Here is a 22,972-nt window from a genome sequence, read left to right on the forward strand (position 1 = left end):
CATCAAAATCACCACTCTTAAATCGCTGAAACCATACTTGGCATGTTCTTTCCGATGGAGCATAATTGCCATAAGCTTCGAAAAGCAATTTATGAGCTGCAGCTGCAGTTTTTTTCAAGTCAAAGTAATGAAGCAGCACATGTCGAAAAAACAACTTATCACGTTCCATATTTAATCAAAAGAAAAAATAGCACTGCTCGCTTAAATGAATCTCTTCACACTGAATTTTATTGACAAATGTCTAACCTCTAAAATGCAGCCAGTTTCAGATGTCAAAATAAATTACACCTACAACTAACGTCATCTAACGTCATCAATGTGAGCCGCAGGAACTAAGTTTATCACCTAATAAAATATATGTTGCATACACGAAATGAAAGAATAATGAATTACACTGCAAAATGTCGATCTATTTCTCGGGGAGCTACAAAGTTCTGTAATATTTTCTATAGTATTTCTATAAGTAATTTTTATTATAAAATTCTCTCTCTGTGTAATTCTCCATGTAATTCTCTCTTCGTGTACGTTAAGCCTGCAAATATCGTCAAACTTGTAAGTCAGTAAAAAAACTAATATTTAGCAAAAAAGTACTAGCGGTCCAAAGTCGTCACATACTTTACACCCTTATACTTTTACGTCCTTCAGTGGTTTCGGACCTATCTTTCTTCCAGACACGCTCAAACTGTTGTTTGACTTTAAAGATTATGCAGTCATCTCGATGGCTATCCTTGTGCTTGCAGAATATATTCTTATATGAAAAGCATTGTAACGATAGTATTTTGTGAGACTTATAGTAGATTATAAATGTCGATTCAAATGGCTTTAGCCTATCACGCACGGGGCAAAGCGCAGCGTTATACATTGCTTGTCACATTTCTTGTATCACGCGTCAGAGGGCATTCTGTTTCAAATAATCACATTCCTCTTAATTAAAAGAGGAAAAAAGTTAGAATAATATCTAATATATCTCCGATTAATACACGGAAAAAACAATATGGTTGATCCATACAGAAATCTAGTTGTGCCAACCAGATTCAATAGTAAAATACGGAACAACTATTTATGTGGTTGCTGTAATCAAAGAGCAATGGCTGAATTACTTATGTTGCAGCAGTGATAATACATGGTTAATACAAACGCGGCTCATTACGCGGCAACTACAAATGTATATTTATACACTCAGAACCAGTTTTCACATATATACATCTCTAGCTGTGCGCGTAGTGAGTTGCTTTTATTTTTTAACATCGCTGCTTTGCAATATAGCATTGATTAATGCAACTATATCGATATTTAGCTTGTCTATGCAAAATGATTACTAATTTCTGGTTGCCACAACCAGATCACGCGCAACTTCATTGATGTAGTTGACACACCAAAGTAAGTCAAATCAACCATACACATAACTATCATACAAAGATATGTAGAATGATGCAGCTATTTGCTTACAACTAAATATTTTTTGTTAAGTGCACCACATCTCTTTTTTCCGTGTAGTCTGTGTCATTAGAAGAAGAGAAATATAATATTCTTTCAATAAGAGAGCTTTCGTTTGGAATATGAGATGGTAGAAAAAATATCATCTTGTAATTAGAATTATTTTTTTTGAAGATATACAGATAGGAAAGTAGGAAACGCATTACACGACACACGATCTCGTAGAAGTGTTTTTATATGCCGAAAGGAGCGCGGCAAGGATATAGCGCGGGAAAAGCGGGTCTAGCTATCGAAGACGCGAAACGATACTTAAAATAATATCATGCTATTTTCTTTCAATCCGATCGAGCGGGACACCTATTCGAGCTACTTGCGGATAGATATCTGAGAGGCACTTCTCCTCCCCTCCCTTCGGCGAAGGGGATTCAAGTGCCTACTCTGGGTTACCTGAATCAACGAGTAGCGCAGATAAGAGCGAGCTCATTAATTTCGGCGAGAACACACCCCCGCCTCGTCCGTCCATCCGTTAGCCTGTCCGCCCGTCAGTCGGCGCGCCCGTCGATCGGTCATAAATTGAAAAACAGCGCTTGATAACGAGATGATAATCCCGTTATTACAACAAAAGCCTCATAATCATTATCGTTTCATTCGTCGACCGTCGTATTAACGGCGATCCGTTAATACCCAACGAGTGGCATTTGTAAATTTTCTAGTTGTTATTACGCGCTCATTGTCATTAATATTTCGTTATTAATTACGTGCGTGCACGTATAATTGGCACTGCGGCATTAATTAACCCGGCAACATCTCGCTGCCCGAGCACGCGGGTCGCTCGTTTCTTGCGCCAAAAATCTGATTAGGACAATTTCGATGCGCGCGTGCGCGTGTTTATTATTTTCGACGCTGGTTTCCGGCCGAACGGGGATGAAAAATCATCGGACCGGAACCGAAACGGACGTACGGCTGGAACCAATTAAAAGTTCGTGGCGTCGGCAGCCAATTACGTACATTGGCGTGGAACGGCTGTAAGTTGGAAAGTCGCTTGGTCGCTGGTCGTGTCTTCTCATCCGCGAGAATTCACTCGCGAAACGTTAATCCTGGCATCGCTAATGCCGCGCGGGATCATTCGATCGCCACTCGCTTTTACGCGCGGCTACATTTGTCCGGAAAAAGTGGCTGACCTCTTGCGATCCTGATCTTTTTATGCCACGCCAGATTAAAATAACATTTCTATCTTTCTCCTCGTATAAGTTTTCCATCTCTCGTTGACGGCTCGAAGAAGGAAACCAATCGCGCAGAGGTCTTCATATCGAGGAAACTGGCATTATTCAATTGTTCAAAGTCCGAATAGTTCGATCTTAATCCGAGTCAACATTTTGATTTGATTTTCGACTTCGATATTCTATTTAACGCTTACTTTGATACTGTAAAGCCTGTATATTTCTTTTGATTCTGTTTAACCTTGTATCTTTGTTTATTTAATTCTTTCACTACTAACGGGACATGTTTTCTCCACAATTAATAATAAGTTCATTCAATTGAATAAACAGCTTTTTTGGCATTCAGAACACATCAACACTATTTATTACCGTTGAGACAAATATATCACCTCAAAAACCCCAGTGGGATACATAAATATTTTATTTAGCGTCAAACATAAAACTTTTTTATTTTTTTTGCTAAAACTGCATTATATATTAATATATTTAATAAAGTGAAAGTAAAAAGAAAGTTATTAATGTATTCAATAAAGTGAAAAAAAAGTTCCTTGAAAAAGGAAAAAGTAACATTTGTAGTGAAAGGATTAATCTACTACTTTTACCCTTTTCGATTACTATCTTTCTTTAGAACTTACAAATGGCATTGCGTGCATTTTCCGACACTAAATACGACTTCAGTTTGCATGTGTATTAAACATGAATACATTAATTTTTCATAATATACAGATGTTGGGAAGTCCAAATGGGAAATAGAGTTCCAAAATGGGATTCGAAAACTTCGACTCAGAAATAGCTTATATAAATAACAGGTGGTTCGAGTCGTATTCATCGTACGACAAAAATCTCGCGACACTCGCGCGACTTACAAGGCGTGAGAAAATTGTTCGGCACTTAAAGGATTATCCGCCGGTCGTGTGCGAGAGTACGAGTGACTCGGATTATCAGGGAATCGCATCGGGGCGCTGTCGCAAAATAAGCGTTAGCGGATTGAATACAAACGAGAGATTTGTATAACGAACAGGCGTAAGCACTGACGGCGCGCTGCGCCTTTCGCCGCAATACCCGCGATATGGCCCGCGAATTTGATATGCTCGCGCCTTGTGACTCGCGCGGCGATTGTTGCGCCGCTAGTCGGCGTTTCACGCCTCGCGCGTTTCAACCCTCGTCAGAATGTGTAAGCGCGTACAAACGCGGTCGATGCGCGAAGTTACGGACGATTCACACGTCCCGAATGGGAAGCCTTGATAACGCCTAAATAGCCTCGCCCGACGAGCAAGCCGACGTCGCGCGATTGTTAATTATAATACACTTGCAAACAGAAAGCAGTCGAGCACTAATTGCTCTCGGGATATTACTGTCGAGTAGATACGAAAAATCATTAGCTCAGTGTCCGAGCATACACACAGAAAGATGTGTATGCTGCATTCAAGAAATGCTATATGTTCCAACTACTTCATTAGTTTTCTAGCTAAAGCTGCTCGGCATTGCACAGCATTTTATTTATCATAAAATGTCGAGGAGATGAAATCAGAGAGAGGTCCAAGTTTGTAGTTTGTACTTTCCGCAGGATCCTAAAGAATAACTATGCAAAATTTGCTCCAGATCGGTCAAAAGAATTTAGAAGTGCATAGGAAACCAACAGATAGATATTCTATTTTATATATATCTGCGAATGTGTCATAAATACATTATAATCATTAAATTTATTCAAAATCTATCAATCTATCTATCAACTATCTATCAATCCTAGTAAATTTAGTATTTCAATAAAGAATATTAAATTAAAACAAAAATTTAGTTTGCATACTACTCTGAGAGAAAAAATGTAAAAAATAAAAGATATTTATTCGGTGAGTACTAAAATAAAACATATTTACTTAAATCCAAATTATTTTGTTTAAATATAATAAACAGTGATTGCTTTTATGAGAAGCTGAAGTTTAAAAAAAATTTTTAAATGTATATTTTCTTATTTTTGATAAATTTTATACTAGTTTAAACTACCCGGTACTGTCCGGATTATCACAAAGTCTCAAGGGGATGAAATTCGGGGAGGACGCGGTGTAATGATCAGGTTTCATACAGTCTATATTTTCCGCAGGGTCCTAGAGAGTAATTGTGCAAAATTTGATCCAGATCGGGTAAAGGATTTAGGAGTGGATAGGGAACAGACAAACAGACATTCTCTTTATATGTAAAGTAAATATGTTTTATTATTATACCAACCACACAAATAAATATTAATTATTTCTTAGATGTTTTTTTCTCGCAGTTTACATAGAGTCGAGTCAACGTTTTCTTCAATAAAGTTTTGTAATATTCTCATAAAGAGGAAACTTTCTTCCTTTGAATACACAACAATGGACATTTTTTTCAAATTTATGAGTATATTTTAAGATTATTATCAAGAGAATATTCGTTGTTGAAGAGAACCGTTGCTTTTTAAAAGAGGCAAATAAACTGAATAATCGCTCTTCTTACCAATAGAATGATATTTTTCTGTATGTGGATATCCGGAAATTCTCTCGTGTTATTCGTTTTGTCATTTTCGTTGTATCACTGATTTATTCTTCATCAAACGACAAATGAATTTTCTCGTTATAATATTTGCTCGTTCGGCACGTTGATTTTAATACGTGGTCGTTACCACCTCGCCACGGGACTCTTCCCCGCGAGAAAGAACGATAAAAAATTACCGGGTATTGTCTTTACCGTCTTTACCGTCGCATTGTCTTACGCGGTGGTTGTTTGCGTCACGATGACGCAACAGCGAGAAACTCCCTTGCTCAAACGTCACGGGATGTTTGAATTCTGCGCGATATCCGGGAAGAATACACTCGGCCGATTAATCTGGTCGCAACGAGTTTACGTATGGAAATGAAGCAGCACGTCATCGGGCGACGCGCTTCGCGTAGAAGCTCGGTAAGTTCCGCAACGGGCAAAAAGGACCGGCGTAGAAAAGAATTGCGGAGTCGTGTAACATCCTTTCATTCGTTCATTTATCATCCGTCCGACGACATAATAGACGATCGCCGACCACCGTGGACTCTTCACTGCGACGATGTTTTACCGCGAATACGCCGCTCTTCTCCCCCTTCCGCCCCTCCTCGAATTTGAACGTAAAGTTTTACTATCTCCCTCAATACGACGCGGACTTGGACAATATTGATTCTCGGGCTCTTATATATATACGGCCGCGAGCGCCGTTAACGACGTCGTCTATGAGCCGTAAAAGCCACATCACTCCGTCAAATGTCGGTCGAATTCGAAATTATAAATCACGTATTCCGAGGGAGATTGTCCTTAATCTACAGTCACTCGTTATTCAGGATTCGCCGATATCCCCCTCATAATTTACTCTTGCATCCCGCTTAATACGACTGCCTGCCTCCCACTCTCGGCTTATTCGCGGGTATTTAAACTTTAATCGTCTCAGAATCCAGAAGTAAAAGGAAGATATAACGCCAGATATTTATCTCCGCTCGTCGGAATCTCCGCGCCGAACGAGTCCTCCCTTTTCCGGCATCGGCGCGTCCACTGCTCGTACGGATACTAATTATTAATCCCGCAAGCAATATCAATTCGCGGCAGCCAGTAACCCGTAAGAAACACAATGCATTCGTCATTGATATACGCGCCCGTTCCCATCTCGCGCTAGCCATTAGCATCAGGCTCAACCAGGCCGATTAATTGGAACACATTGTACCTGGGAATCGCAGGTGTAATGAAAGATAATCGTTCCCGTCTGCTCGGGCTACCGTCGAAGTTACATTACCACCGACACGAAACCCTCCGATTCCCTATTAAAAGTATCGCAATCGAGCGGGAAATAGCGCCGTTGGCAAGCGCCGTAACGCAAGATGGATGCGCATTTCGGTCGGACGAGGCGGATTTAATGTCCCGGCTCGATCCCGGACTGGATCGATCGCCGCGCATAATACGGAATGAAGGGAAAAAGGACGCGGTGGACCGCCGATCGATTCCGCATCTTGCTCCGGCCGATCGTTCATCCGATCGAGCGACTTTTTCGCCGGTGAAATCGAAAAAAGAGGGGAAGAATGCATATCATCGAATGCATGCATATTCGGCGATCGCATTCCCTTCGCACGTGCGAAACGAATCGATTGCGGTGGATTTTGTGGCGCGGGATTCTTCCGAAATTTGCTCCTCTTAACAATTTACCGGCACGTATCGCGCACGCGACATCTCCGGGAAAAATCGCCGAATATCCGTCGCGGCTGTGTATAATTATTTTCCCTCGCAAATTCCCCACGACTGCCACGAATTGCCACGGGATCGGTTTAAAATTCACCGTATTTTTTTGTACCAGTGGGAAAAAAGCCCTGCGGGGATCGAATTTCGCGGATATAATGCGTTTCGAAAAAACGCGCGACCAACTCGGCTGAGTCGTTTCAACGCGATTCCGTCTGATCGGAAAACGAATCTCTTCAAGCCTCAACAAAGTTTCGTGTAATTAATTACTTTCTTAATTAATTATATTATGTTTAATTAACAGTTAATATGAGCCAATTTAGTGGGAGACCGTTTAAGTGATAGTTGACTCGAACGAATTCAATGGAAGGCCGTTCGATCGACGATCGATTGCGAATTCAATGTTTATTATTTTACTTTAATTATATTGGGAGTACAAATTAGTTCGGTCCGTTTTCAAAAGATGGCTCTGACTGTTATGAATGTTTCATAGTGACAGCTGATTTCGGTGGTTTTAAAGAGATTAGACATCTGTCAATAATATTCAGTTTATATCACTTTGAGTTTCATACAAAACCCCTGTTTTTTACTGTGTTGAATATGTCAAATTTTGTGTTAACTAAGCAGCATTTGCGGGAGGTTTTAGTTTTCTGCTTTAATTGGAAGAAAAGGGCAGCTGAAGCGCATCGAATGCTTGTAGAAGTTTATGGTGACAATGCTCCAACTGATAAATCATGTAGGGAATGGTTTCGACGTTTGAAGAATGGTGATTTCAGCGTTAAAGACAAGCCTCGCTCTGGACAGCCAAAAAAATTCGAAGACAAAGAATTGGAGACATTACTCGATGAAAATCCGAGTCATGAATCGGTATAGGCTACAATTGATTCGTTTGAACCGTGCATTACGAGAAAAACGACCGGAATACGAGCAAAGACATGACAAAGTTATTGTTCTGCATGATAACGCTCGGCCTCATGTCGCAAAAGTCGTAAAAAATTATTTGGAAACGCTCAATGGGATATTTTACCGCATCCGCCGTATTCGCCGGACATTGCTTCTTCTGATTACTGGTTGTTCCGACGGATGCAGCACGATTTGGCAGGTCACCGGTTCACTTCTTTCGCAGAAATCGAAAATTGGCTCCTAACTTGGATCGCCTCAAAAGACGAGACATTTTTTCGAGATGGAATTCGAAAATTGCCTGAGAGGTGGGAAAAAGTAGTAGCTAGCGATGGACAGTACTTTGATTAATCTGTTCATTCATTTTGTTCTGAAATAAATGCATTTTTTACCACAAAAAACGAACCGAACTAATTTGTACTCCCAATATACCTTATTTTTATTATACTTTTTATCTGTCAGAGATAAAGGTGTAACAAAGAACCGATATTTATACCGATATTTATACCGCGCGCTGTCGTTGAAGAAGAGTTTACGGGAAGTTCTGTCGGGAAAAGTTTGCGATATTAGCCAGTTTGCATCGACGCAAATAAAGCGAAAGCAAATTGTTGCGGATATGAGGAGGAGAATTCGGTAGCCGAAGGGCCATAAAGAATTTTTACGAAAATCATCGGCCTTTTGATTATTCGAAACGCATTATATGCGCGCGAGCGTCATTTGTCGCGACAGAATGCGCTTCGGAATTGGACGAATTCGATGTGTTTCGACTCGAACGCGCGCGCACCTTTGCGACGTCGGTGTAGAACGGCGAACCGGATATCGCATTTTTGGAAAAGCCGAAGGAATGGATATCACGGTTACGAGACGTGAATATACCGGCCATCACGAGGTAGCGATATGGAACGTATAGCGCGGATGAGATTTCCTTAGTCCGGCAAAATCCTTCCGCCTCCGGCAGCGCGGAGCGCGCGAGCGATATTTTTTCCATCCGCCGTTTTTACGGCCACGTTTCAGGGCATCGTTCCCCGTTTAAATTTCAATCTCGACCCTGCGCCTTCGGAGATCGATGCTCTCTCGCGCTACTTGCCCGTTCCCGCGAATCAAGAATCGCGCGATCCCGTCGTGATTATTTCGTGAATTATTTAACAGCGACGCGTCGCGCGCGCGCCCCCTCCCTCCCACCCTCTATCACCTCCCGGCATGTAGATGCGCGCCGGCGTCTCGGCTACGCGCTCGTGTTCGCCGACAGTTAAATTTTACGCGATTACAAGCTCCGCGAGCTACTCCAGCGATCGTCCCGCCGTTTAAGCGTTGTTAAAACAAATGATGGATCGTTTAATCGTACAAGTTTCGCGCGGCCGTTCCGGCGTTTAACAACGTCGTTTGGAAGAACGATCGCGTCCGCTCTGTAATCGCCAGGCTGAATTAACGACAGCGACTGCGGGCCCCCCGCGTCGGATGCGCCGCGGCCGCGCGTCACGGGGCCCCCTTCGCCTCCTCGCTCAGTCCCGTCCGGCTTTTTTACTTTTGCAGAACAGATTGGACTACGACGCCTGCCGACCTGGCAGCGCCTCAAGCATCGCAGGAATTCGCCTAGTAATTTTAGTGTCGACTCGACGTGCAACTTGCGGATGATACGCGTCACGAATCGCATTCGACGTGATGCTGCGCTGTCGTGCGCACCGCCGCCGAAGTCTGAAATTTATCTTTCGCTTGCAGGACACACTTGGCGCGGTCCACTGACGCGTATTGCTCGACTTACGTCAATCCCAGCGACGCGCACTATACTTGTGTCATCTGTGTTCGGTCTTCGGTTAATTATCGGGCCTGGAGATACGCATATATAGCGGCGGGAAATTTATCACAATTATTTTCGAGCCATTAACTCCGGCCGCGCTTCGCGATAATTATGGATTAATCATCAATTTCCGCGTCGGGTCGGCTTAACGCTGGCGTTTCGCGGCTCCGTCGCCTCGTGGCAAATTGTGACTCGCCGTTTGACAGGCTTTCTTTTTCTCCTCCTTCTATTTGTCCAGTCCGAAAAATATTTGGTTCATCGCGGTGGTTTATCGTCACGAGGATGGTCTTGCTATTTTTAATATCGAGTGCCTGTTTTCCCCGTAATAACCTCGCCGGTGTGCGGATTTGTTATTTCTTCGGCTTTGTTGCGCGACAGCAATGGTTTTGTTTTCACTTACCTCAGTCTGCTGTGCTCCGTATGCGGCGATTCCTCCGGCGATTTGTAACTGTTTCCGGTCTGCAACAAAGAACGAAACGCACATAATGAAGACCGCGATTTTCGTGATCCGCAGTTAGTAGTAGTATCACGCGGGAGAAAAGGATTGGCTGCAGGAAATATAGTTGTGGTAACTAAGATGTGTCATTGAAATAGAGACAGCTAATGTCGTCGCTACAAGCCGAAGCTAAATTTATTAGCTACTAACCTAAACTATCCGGCGTTGCGCGAGCTATCACAAAGTGTCATAAAATCAAGGAGAGTGAGTAAGGTTTTCCCAGATTTCACGGTAGCCTTTCACAGGTTCCTAGAGAATAACTATACAAAATTTAGTCCAAATCGATCAAAAGATTTAGGTATTAATAGATAACATGTGTAGACAATAGCTACCACTTTCTTCGCTACCCGAATAAATACGTTTCTAATCTCAGCTAATAAATTTGTATTACGTAGCGAATGCATTTTGCTTGTGATAGCCAACTTTTAGCAATGACAGCAAAACAATTGGTCTTTTAGCTAAGTCCAAATCACATAACTACACGAAAGAAAAGATTGGTTGTGTCAACCAGAAAAATAGTAAAATATAGTATAGCTTTTCTTTATGGCTTCAAGAATCAATTCTTGGTTGCGCTTATTTACTTATTTGTTGTCTTAAAAATGTTTTAAGCAACAAATCGAAGTGTTAATGAACAATGTCGCATAGGTCAACGTAACCAAGAATTGGTTACTGAAACTAGAAATAAAATCTATGCCATATTTTACTATTTTCTAGTTAAAACACAAGCATTCTTTTTTTGTGTACTAAGATTTAGCTGATATTACCAAGTAGTTTCTTTGCGAGTAGAATGAGAATATCGTACGGATCTTGCGCGTCTTCTCGCGACGACAGTTGCGAGGCTGGGTATGCAAAACTATGCAAAAAAGATTCGCTCAAGTCGCATCGGAGAGGGAGAGCAACCACCGTGTGACGAAAAATACGCGTCACTATTTCAACGAGTAAGAGTGACAAAATCATGTCAAAATGCGCATAAACAATTGAGTAGCTCGACGAGAAGCGTTTGAAAAATTCAGCAGAATGTCACTTAGAGTGTTCCAATTGTCACCGGAATTCGCCTGAAGTTCTTCCCATCTGTGCTTTTTAACAATTTTCTCGGCGCGCTCGTTGGAGCGTGGAATTATATGTTGCCGTCGAAAGCTATCGAAAAAGTATACGCATGTTGCCTCTAAAAACGTGTCCTCCCCCTGAAAGCAATCAGCCACTCAGATCAGGTTCTCACTCTGTGAGGCGGCTCGATGTTCGAGAGATTAATCTGATCAGCCGAGCCGGGGTCGTTCGCCGTGCTGAATCGTCATTGGATCCTCACCGGTGTCCGATGCCCCATCGTCGTGTAGTCGCGTCATAGCCGTAAACGCGCGGTGCTTAATTCCGTCAAAATGACGAAGACACCCGGAGGTGGCGGCCGTTCGCGAAATAACATTCTCGGAAACGAAACTCCTGTCCCGTGAACACGTGCACCGACCGTTAATATATCGGCCGTGGAAAACAACGCGCCTTTGCGACGACGACGACGAGAGCGACGACGACGCTGGCGAATTAGTCCGAGAGCAACATATTGCGGGAGCGTGCAACAACTCGCGCAACAAATGGAATCCAAGGGATTTCGCGATAACGCATTGCGCGGCCACGTAATTAGAATTTATGTCGATTGAGGCACGGCGAAGGAAGAAAAAGGACGATCTCGACGATAAGGCAAAGGGGGTGCTCGGACGGGGTGGGTCTGGCCCGTGGGGCCGACGGGGTAATATATTTTCATCGAGCAATTCGCGTCATAAATTCCTTCATTACGCGCCGGCGATTCGCGGATACCTTTTGAGTTTCCCTCGTCCTGTTTCCCGGAAGGCGAGCATTAAAGTGCAGGGGCGGCTGTACGCGTTATCGATGTTGCAATTATGCTCCAGATCGCTCGGCGTCGTATCCATAGCGGCGATTGTGATCGGCGCCATTATAAGGGAGGAAGGGTGCGTCACGTCGATTCGAGTCTGAAGTGCGGGTGGCGCACAGAAAAACGTAAACAGTAAGCGAATTGATCAACCGCAATCGATGATTCTTCTTACCCGAGGCGAAATTTTGTTCCTATATTCGACCTCAATATTCTATTTAACGTCCACTTTGAGACTCTCAAAAGTATGTGTCAACTTTTTTAGATTCCACTTAACCTATTTAACTTTGCCGAGAGGTGGAATTTTGTGTGTCTTCTGTCCCTTAGAGACTCTAAGTAGGACATCAGTTACCATGTGTATTAAACATAAGGAGACCGTATAGATGGCCTCAGGGACATGTTGCTCATATGCTTGTAGTATTAGACTTGAGAAGAACAACGGATGTAAAATCGCGAAATATTTTTTTTAAAACATATATACTTTTCTATAAGCTTCATTAAAATCAGAATAATATTACAGTTAAAATACAGAAAAAATTGGTTTAGTAGTAATTATTATTTTTAGGCCTCTTGAAATTTTGTATTAATAATTTTTATCGTAATTAAATAAAGTTAAACAATGTGTTATTAACTAGAATGAAGTTTCTTGCAAGAATGAAATATTACTCTGTTTTGGATAATAAAAACAATTTTTATTTATAGAATAATTGAAATCTAGCATATGAGTGGACAAGACAAAATTGGTCCATAATTAATGGGGCCGGCTGTGGAGATCTCGAAACTGCTAATCAGGATACATATTTTATATGTGGCTTTCTTGCCTTGCACTACTGGGCAATTTGCCCGTTACCAAGGCAAGATGGCCACGTTACTGCATGTTTGTATTTTGGTTATTACAAAGTAAAATATACGGTTAACAGGATCATGGCGGGCATTAACATATAGAAGAAGACTGCCTCTGTCATGCTTATACAGTCAGTCATAACAATTACAGTCAGTCATAACATTGTCTGAAAAGTTGTAACTTCGAAACTCTAAAATATAGAACACATCTAACTCTAGTCTGCCCTACACTAATTATTCAGATATTAGAAGGTTCAGATCGAAAACGAGGCTAAAATTTCTATTCGGATACGGTCCAAAGATAATCCATTGCGACTGGTCAATTGTCTCATTGCTCAAGTCTTACGTTTTTCTGCGTGCCATCCGCAGTATTCCCGTGCCGGACGCGATCGCAATCGTCCTCAGGAGAAACAAAACCGGGCCGACGTCGCGTTTTCCACCCCCTTTTTTCTCGTCACTCACCTCTCCTCGTCAGAGAGAAGACCGTTAGTCACAGAGCTCGACGAGAGCGGGAAATGTTATTCTCGCGTAAATTGTGAACGCGGTTACACCGCGACAATCGAATTACCAGTTATGGAAATTCGTGCGTTTCGAAACAATGGTCATTATAAATACCAGGCCGTTGCGGCGCGATAGAACCGCGTATCGTAGATGATCATGGTACGAACAATAATGATTATTTCATTTCAATCAACCCGCGGAAATTGAACAGTTCTGGAAACTAGAGCGAGAAAGGACGTTGCCATAGCCGGCCGTGCTCGTCGCACTACGCCCGATGGATGTCGATTTAAAACTACGTCTAATTACGCATTGCATGCATACGGCGAGCCATGCTCGCGCAATCTATCCATTGTAGTGCGTTAACGAAGTTGGAAATCAGTTTGATCGATCAGTTAAAGTAAATGACTGTTGAGCACGTTTGACTGGCCGTTGGTCCCGCAGCGATTTCATCGCGCCGATTATTGCGCCGACAATCACAACCTTTGACATCTGCTCTGCGCGGCAATATTATGACGCTACAAAATACCAATCGGCGTAACAAAATCGCGTGTAGATACGCGCAGCCAAGCCCAAATTTTTCCCTCGATGTGTTTATGAATCTATTCCGCCGATGTTTTCCGACATACACGAAGCCTCTTCTTCTCTCTCTCTCTTTCTCTCGGTTGTTCTCCATTCTGGACGAGCGGCTCGTTGTTCGTGAGTGATCGAGATTGTTCACGATGTTGTCGCATCGCCACGTAATACATCTCCGCGAAACGACCGATTCAATCGCTCCGATCCGATCGCCACCGTCACGCCGTCGTTAATCGCGTCCCTTATCGGTTATCACTCGTTCCCCGACTTACCTACCGCGCGGGCATTTATCTTGTAATCCAGCCTCGAGTAGCGACCGTCTGCTCCTCGTAAGTCTCATTCCGTCTGCAATCTAAGATCAGCACTCAGTCACCGTGCTCTCTCCAAGGCTTTGCCTCGCCGTCGCCGTCGTCTTCGTCGTCGCGGCCGCCTCGGCCGGGTCGCGCAATCCGCACCGGAGTGAATTCTTCGTCCCATCCATCCGGGGACAGTCAATTTGTCCTTATTTTCTCCCCCGGCCGGGACTTTCACTTCGCTCGAGTTAAATGTTTTTTTGTCCTTCTCCACCCTGCGCGCACCGTTTCGCGCGGCGCCCTAGGAGCCAACCCCCGGCGGAAGACGCGACGCGACTTTCACTCGATTGTGCCTCGGCCAAGTTGTGCTTGGCCCGAACGAGTAGCTCTTGGCACGGGAATCACTATCATCCGTTCTCTCCCCCGATCTCTCTCCGCGCGAGGGAAGCCCGAAACGAGAATGAAGAACAAGAAGAAGACGAGAGGGGGTTCCCCCTGTGCCCGCCCGGGCCTCCTCGTAGTGCCGTTCCGTCTCTCCCCCGCACCCCACCGGCAACTGGCAAAGCGGAAGGAGGACGAAGAATGGGAATGCGAGGAAGAAAACACCACCGGGGTCTACTGCCTCTCCGTACCGAAATACACTGGTCCGCAGGTCCGTGTCTATAGTTTACTCGGGCGACAGAGAGAGAGTGAAAGAGAGGGCCGGGCGGGTTGGCGCGGGTGCTCGGACGACTCCGGGTTAAAGTGGCGTCGCGTGTACAACCGCACCGGCGGAATATACGACACTGCGACAGAGCGGCCCGCTCCGTCGCCGCCGTCGCCGCCGCTGCCGCCGCCGTCGCCGTCGCTGCCTCCGTCGCGCGGGAAACTGCCGCCCGTCCCTTCCGCTGCGTCCTTTCTCACCTACGACCCCATGGCTGCTGCCGCTATTTTTCCCTCGAGTTCCAGGGAATTGCGTTCTCATACGGTCTCGTGGCCTGTCTCCATTGTCCTTGTCAAGCGTGGCAAATTTATTTGCAATTATATGGAAGTCAGGGTGCTTCAAATCGCTTCTCGTCGCACTTTGACGATTACGAAAGCCCTCGCTGTATAATTTGTATAATGACATAAGCAACACGTGTTTAGCTTCTTGTGTAAAAAGACTTCCTACTGTGGAATGTTCGATCACACAATTATTTTTTCCCTTCCCTCTTCTTTCGAAGAAGAAGAAGAAAAGATGGAGAGGTGGCGTTCCCCTTCAATTGAAAAAAGGAAAGGAAAACACACGCTGCTCGATTTAAATAAATTCACGAAAGGCATTGAGATTCCTATCGTTTCATTATACTTATTACAAGCAGTGAGAGGAGAAACGTAGAGTTCATTACCAGCTGTGCAAACGCGGCGTACGAACGCGAGAAGGAACGGAATTCCGCGGCGGAGAATCAACAGCACGTAGCTCTATCGTCTTTAACGCGTGTCTGAAGAGAAATTCCTGCAATGGCGCGGGGCGGACGAACATCGCGAATAAATATTTGTGAAATGTTGTACGTGCCAGGTGGATTTTCGGAGGCGCGACCGTGCGAAGGAGAGCGAACACGGAGCGAGTCACATCCCCCTAACTGCGAATTGTTCGCGACGGGCTTCGCGCTGGCTCCCGTATAGCGATATGCGGTTGTAAGCGCGGACTTAGGATCGATGTGGAATCAGCCTAATCACCCGGAAGTGTTGCCAATGTCCACCACTAATCCGATCGCAGATGTTTCACTCTCGCCGCTCTCTCAGCCCCTGGTCTCCGTCCCGTTCGCGCGCACCGCCCGGCCCGCTCATGTCCGTTCGCAGTGTTTGTTTGCGGCCGCGTTAGCGGATTCTAATCGCGGTTACTCCGTTCGCGCCCTAAATCTGCCACAGCCACCAAACCGAGTACTTAAATCGACTGAAACGTGGCGTTGTACAACGCATTTAGGTTAAAGCACCTATTTTCAATTAGGCGCCCCGGGCTTAGGCCGATATATCTCGCCCGCTTCGGCGCTTCTGAGTCATGAAACTGGCACGGTAACGGAAATTTCGTTGATTAATCGCGCGGGCGACTTTTTGGCGATTTATCTTGTCGTCTCTTAATGGCGCGTTTTCATAAAACACGGACGCGGCGCAGCGCAGTTCGGGGAAATACAATCTTAATCACTTGATTAATCCACTCCTATTTTTAGGTCCGTTTCGCATTAATAACAAACGGCATGGGCAAGCCTGTTGAACCTTTCAGTTAGTCATAGAATGTAGCACGAAAAACAGGAAACGATATAAGTGTCCAAAATATTTTTTCGATACTTTTTTTTTTATTCTTTTATCCCTCTTTCCGCGTAACGTGCAATTTTATTATATTTACTCACAATATTGTTAACTGTTTCCTTTCCATTCGTGCGCGTTTACTGTTGTAACGTATTTTTTATTGTACATAGATTTTTTCCGGGCTTTTTTCCAACACTATTTTGTCGGCACTCTCTTTATTTTGCATTTTTAGTTTAGATTTTAGACTTTTTTGGCCTACGAATTACCTGGCACGACATCAGTGAAAATCGAGACCGATGTCCGTTAAGTCTCGAATACCGCTTGTTTTAAAGGAGAGGAGGGTGGAGAACAGAGGAGAAGAGAGGAGAGTAGGGTAGAATAGGGTAAAGTAGGCAAGAATGAAAAGAAAGGAAAAAATGAGACTAACTGTGAGGTCCACAGGCTGAAGTGGTAGAAGGTAGATGAGGAGGAGGAAGAGGAGATGCAGGAGAAAGGGAGCTCGAAGCACGAGCAGACGTGCGGGAAAATATTTTTGAAGCGGAGAACGCGCGCGGGTAAGAGAGCCACTCTCTAATTAGCTTGGTATACGGGGTGGCTTTTTGTTTAATTAACACGCTCGTAGTAAACTACCCCTACGCTACGCGAAAGACACCACCTCTCTCTCTCTCTCTCTCTCTCTCTCTCCCCTCTCTCTTTCTCGCCCTCTCTTTTTCTCTCTCTAGCCAACGATGTTTTATATTCTTTTTTCTCTGGTCCTCATCCCACCGGCCGTGCTTCTTTCACTCGCGATACACCCGATAGGTATTAGTTTGCCTAAAACAAGCCGCTCAAGGGTGTCGGGTTTAAAAGGACAACGTTTCCGGCCCGATATGTAGGTGTGTCTCTCCGCCGTCGACTCTCTGTCTCTCTCTGTTCACGTCGCGGTTTTTTTCACCTGCCGTCCGATGAAAATACCGAGCTCCCGGTGTCGTATTTTGACAAGCAGCGTGCTCGCCGGCGCATATTTTTCCTCGGCTACAAGCCGCCGCCGGATTCGTGGGGTTTCAATCTCTGCCGCTTGAGCGGAAACCGGCTCGCGCGGCGGAGCCATTTAAACTCCCGAATTCCCGGTAAGAAGAGTAATCTTGTTAATAGAAAGTTTCAAAAGTTATTGGCACCACGCCCGTTCGCTGATTGATTGCACTACTTTCGTGGAGCCCTTAGACTTCATCGTTCATTCGATTAGAATGTCGGCCCTGCGCGCTCGTTTTGTCACGCCCGAGTGATTCTATTATCTTACAGCCGGATTACATCTTTTCCGGACGTGCTTCGCGCTCCTGGTTCCTCAGTCGGAATAAGTCCACGTAGACAGCGCAAACCTCGCCAAACGATGAAAGAATAATATTATGGTGAGATATGGTGTCTCGCGTACCTCCTTAGGACCCGCGCTAATTATACGGCGACTGTCGGCCATCCAAAGCGCTTCTTCTGGTATTCGCTGCACCGCTATAACTGAGAAACTAATCAAGCATCGTGGCGATATGTAGGTTCTTGTTAAAAACAAGTACGTTTTTTGCTCTTACATTTTCTCGTATTTCGAGAGCCACAACCGTCTATCCTGAAATTATCCTACAGTTCTTGGTCAGTATCGCAATTAGGGTCGTTATCATGCGTGCTTAGAGTATAGAGACGAGGCGAACAGACCAGTCGAAGGTACCAGGTTCGGTACGGTATCACAGTATTGAGATACGCGCCCGCGAGCGTGAGAGAGTCACCTCCGTGCTCGCTTTCCTGGCAGTCTGGCAACGAGACACGACTCTCTCTTTCTCTCTCTCAGTCAGTTTAGTCTGGTCTGTACGCCGGTGAACGTTAACTGCAGGTGGCGCAGCGTATTTATAGCCGCGTCGTGACTCCTCTTCCTCTTCGCCAACAACACGCCGGTCCTCTCGGTTTTCGTGCAACTCCTCACCGTGCCTCTCTCTCTCTCTCTCTCTCTCTCCCCCCCCTCTCTCCCCCTCTTTCTCTCTCAGTCTCTCTTGCTCTTTCTCTCTTCATTTTCCTCGCTCTCTGTCGGCTGTTGCTCGCGAAAGTCTACCTAGCGGCGTTGAGCCGGCTGGCATGAACGGCGACTTCCGTCGGAAGACCCGGACGACGGACAAGAATGCCGCTGAAAAATGAGTTTAGCTGGCGGAATTGGGAGAGCTTCAAAGAGGCTTGTCTCGAGGTTCGGCCCGAATTCGCTGCTGAAGCGCCGAGGAGTTGAAAATAAACGATCGAACGACGGCGTGTACGTGCGCCGAGACGCGCCGCGCCACTCGACGGAATCCGTCGATCGTCGTTACGTGCCACTGCTACCGTCCCGACGACAGCATGAATTTTTATGCGCCCCCGAAAAATCGTTTTCCGAGTGTTCCTGCATCGGAATATCGATTTCGGAAGTCGGACACAGATTTTCCCAAACGCCGGCGCGTATTAGTGCATTTTCATGGCACTCTTTCAAAAATCTCCCGCCAGATCTGATTATCCCAATTGCCCTCACCCTTTTTCACTCCCGGTGCCAAGCTTGCCTCGATCGAAGACATGTTATCAACTTTTAAGCTTTTACACTACTTCGCTTACGTAAGCTTTTTAATTCGCAGCAACTCATAAGTTGAGAAAAAAGTACCTCCACCTTTAACTCTTAGATTGTCACTTGAGACTTGTCTCACATAAAGATATTCAGAGTTTTATGACGAGTTTGATCTAAATTTTTCAGTTTATTTATTATGTATATGTTTATTTATTATAGATATGTAACATTCATATCTATAATCAGAATTTAACTGAAAATCTCTTCTTCTATCTCTGAATTCAAATCTGAGTACTTCACTTGAGATGAGTTTCAAGTAATAGAGAGAAAAACATCCGACACACATTATAACATTAATTACAGTTTTTGACATCTTTGCTCGGATCCCACCGAATATCAAGGATCTGTTAATTATTTATTATTGATTTATCCGTTTTCTTTTAAATTCCCATACACTTTAATATCCAAGTGCATTGGACGCAAAAGTGCCGACTATTAGGCGTTTTCTCCTAACTATTAATACGGGCCTTGGTCAATAGGAGTAGAGCCAAAACCGAGTCAGAGCGCTATTGTTGTTTGATTGCATACGCACAGGTGGATCTCGGCATCAAAGAAGCTAATAATAAGATCTATTTTGGTGTTTCAACTAAGATACCAAACTATACAATTCTCTAATGTATGATATATGGTTCCATGGAAAATTTGAGGCGTATTTGTTGACAAAACCTTAGCAAAAATATTAGGTTGAATCCAACCTTGTGGTTATTGTTCCAGACATATGACTAAGAGATCGATTGATTAAGAAGAGATTGATTAAGGATCGATTAAGAATTAACACATTGACTGTAATACTGACTTCCGTTTAATATACAAAATTAGTTAATTAAATTACCAAAAATACAATATATAAACGTGTATCGCGACACGCATGTTTTTTACTTTATTTCTTTGGCTCTCTGTTGCACTTAATTTTTTAAATTAGCGCAATTAATTGTATTTTATACGTAGCTTAATGAGAGATGCGGAGATATCATAGTATTCTTCAATGGTAGTATTCCGTCACGGTGTTCAACGTGTTGAAAAATTCGCATAGTTCGTATGAAAGGTTACTCCCCGAATCATACTTTTCGCGGCGAAAAGAACGCACGTCAGGTATGAGGTATTATGTGAAGCTCGTTGCTAATTGCGACATGTCGCTATTCACGCGAGGCGATTCATTCTTTCGTCAGGGTTGGGCTCTTCGCGCGCAAGCTAGATCGAGATCTCGCACGCTCGCGGAAATAATCGCGATAATCGGGTGGAACGTGCCGCGCAACGACGATCCTTAACGACTCACGTATTTACCCCTCGTCCTCGCGGGAGCAGTCGGTCGCAACGGGCGGTCAACACTTTTACATCCGGCTAGGCTCGCCACCATCAGATAACACTTCGCAAGCAACGTCGTGGCCGCGGCAGTCACTTTCAGCCGGCGTTGAAGCGACGCGTACACGCTGCTCCTAAACGGTTAAAGTCTTGTCCAAACTCGGCGAAACTCGTTTGCTCCGCGGCCGCCGCTATCTCATAGTTGCGATCTTCTCTCAATCTCTAAGCCCACCCCCGACTTGGCTTTCTCCCTTTTTCGGCCCGCTATCTCCCGGAGAAAGGAAAGAGAAGCGGCCCGCGGTCTTTTCAGATTATTTCGATAGCGAAGAAGTCGCGGTAATCTCTCCAAAGATGCCGTGGATTCTCCTGCCCGTTGGCCCTTCCGACCCCGATGCGAGAGGAAGAACTGAGTCGTGTGGAAGATATTGAAAACTGCATCGCGAGCGATATTGAATTAGCCCGAGTCACAAATGGTCGTAAACTGGACTCACACCGAACAGCCGCGGAATACTCGTTCTCAGGAGTGAGAAAATTAAAAGGGAATTCTTAAAAATTCCTCCTTAGAAAATCCTGTGATTAATTATTTATTATTTATCCGTTTTGTTTCAAAGCGCGTTTTCTTGCCAAAGATTTTTCATTTATATTTTGTACTCGCGCGTCGACCTTCGTGCGTCTTTCGTCTGTATACACAGCTGAGAACTTTGGAACCTGCATGCTCGGCGAAACTCTTTGCGAGCAAAGCAGAGAAGGATCCTACATCACAAAAGGATACCTGACTGTTAAACTGGAGGTGACAACGATTTTTCTCGGATACGTCTCCTATAGCAGGACGTGACCCCTTTTAACCGGCGCGCGCGCGCGAGTCGGGCTATTAAGGGAGGATGATCGATGATTTGCGCCATCCATTATAGCCGGTGACTAGGAATGTAACTCAGGGGCGTTATTTGCACGAATAGCGCTCTTGATTTATTTTTCTCTCTTTCTCTCTCTCTCTTTTTCTCCAGGATATCACGAACGGCAGAGTTCTAAAAATAAACACGCGCTTCGCACGCGTGCCACTTAACTCGCGGGAAGATTCAAGATTATAATTTCAGCGTGACGCTTTCGTCGCGAATATTAAACGGGACTGAGCGTTTTGTTGAGTAGTTTCGACGATAAACTACTCGGGCCACTTTCACGTGTGTTTGCGCGACGCGGCGATAAATCGCGGCGTCAGCTTTTCACACGGCTCCTCCTTGCTGCCTCTTAAATCACGGGAAAAGTGATAAAAATGTACGGCAAACGGTACTGTTACCGATATGAATAATTCACCTCAAGTATACACACGATTATTCGTGTCGCGCTCGGCCGGGTCGTTAAAGGGCAATGATCGACGATTCACCGCAGCGGCATGGCTCCCTCGGGGTTACTTTGCGCCGAACCCGCAATCAATGTACGAGAGTATGTTCGCGCAACGTATCGGAAACTCATCGGTAAACCTATCGCTTAACGCAATGAGTCTTTCGATTCAAAGGATCTCCATTGTCATTGTCGTCGTCACTTGAAAAAAAATAACCTCTTGTACAAGTTTCTCGATTTAAAGCAACATTTATCGTTGTTGCTTGCAAAAATAACCGCTCCAAAAGTATACCATTTTGACAGAAGACAAGAGATATATTTTGATATCGGAAATGCAATCTTTCACGCCTTTTTCTCGTCGAATGTCATATCATGGCTAGAATATCATATCAGTGCGCGTTTAACTGACACCCCGTTGTCGCGAGATCGCTATCACTGTCACGCCGGCAGACTTTATCTGGGACGTAACTGCTGCGAGAACCTGCGGAACCCTGTTCACACTCCACGTAACGTAAACTCGACTTCTAATAACACGAACTTAATTCCACGAGGGCGATGCCTATCGGCGGGCGCTGTTATTACAGGATAATGACGGACATAATACTGACGATGTCCGCAGGGCATCCTTGGCGTAGGATTCTGTAAGCAATATAGGTATCGCGCAAAATACATCCCGCGTGTATCAGAGTGGCGACGACGACGACGACGACGACAACGACGACGACGACGACGACGATGACGACGACGACGACGACGACGACGACGACGACGACGACGACGGTAGTAATAGTGGTGGCGACGACGGCGGTGGAGGATCAACGAGGAGTAAGAGGGACATTGCTGGAGATACGAGCCACATAATCAAGCCACGTCACAATGGTACGCCGCTTATACGTACATTTCCACCGTATTGGCGCTGCGCGCCGCTGAATGGCAGATACCGACACGTCTTCGCACCAGGATATGGGATACCTATAGAAGGAGCCACGGCTGATTATTGCTATGCCCGTGGCAAAGAGCAGTCGGTGGCATCTCGGCGTACAACGGCGGGCCTCCGAGCGCTCCCATCGACTTGATTTTGACGTTATTGCGCGAACGCCAGAACATATTTCCAAGTGTGATTGCTGCACTCGAGAGTCGTGTCGCCGCGCCGACGGTACACCGGATGCTTCAAATGCATCGAACGTGCCCTTGGCCTACTCAAAATCTACTCGGGATTTTTTCCTCTGTACAAATTGGTCAGGTCCACCGGACGACCGACTCCCAAATATCTCTCCGTTCTTTGCGCGCTGATAGAGATAGAA

General features: G+C 44.9%; 1 protein-coding gene across 3 annotated transcripts in view; it reads right to left on the bottom strand.

Annotated features, from left to right (window-relative positions):
- The window catches only part of LOC116843443 (zeta-sarcoglycan), a 379,594-nt gene that overhangs the window by 75,364 nt on the left and 281,258 nt on the right, over positions 1 to 22,972 (bottom strand). For all 3 annotated transcript variants that reach the window (XM_032813829.1, XM_032813831.1, XM_032813830.1), the window contains one exon: positions 9,968 to 10,026. In XM_032813829.1, coding sequence (XP_032669720.1) covers positions 9,968 to 10,026 — 59 coding nt within the window. The remainder of the gene's footprint in view (positions 1 to 9,967; positions 10,027 to 22,972) is intronic.

This window comes from Odontomachus brunneus, unplaced genomic scaffold, assembly GCF_010583005.1.
Source record: "Odontomachus brunneus isolate Ranch 3 - 2012 unplaced genomic scaffold, Obru_v1 Obru_scaffold_032, whole genome shotgun sequence".
Classification (NCBI taxonomy): Eukaryota; Metazoa; Arthropoda; class Insecta; order Hymenoptera; family Formicidae; genus Odontomachus; species Odontomachus brunneus.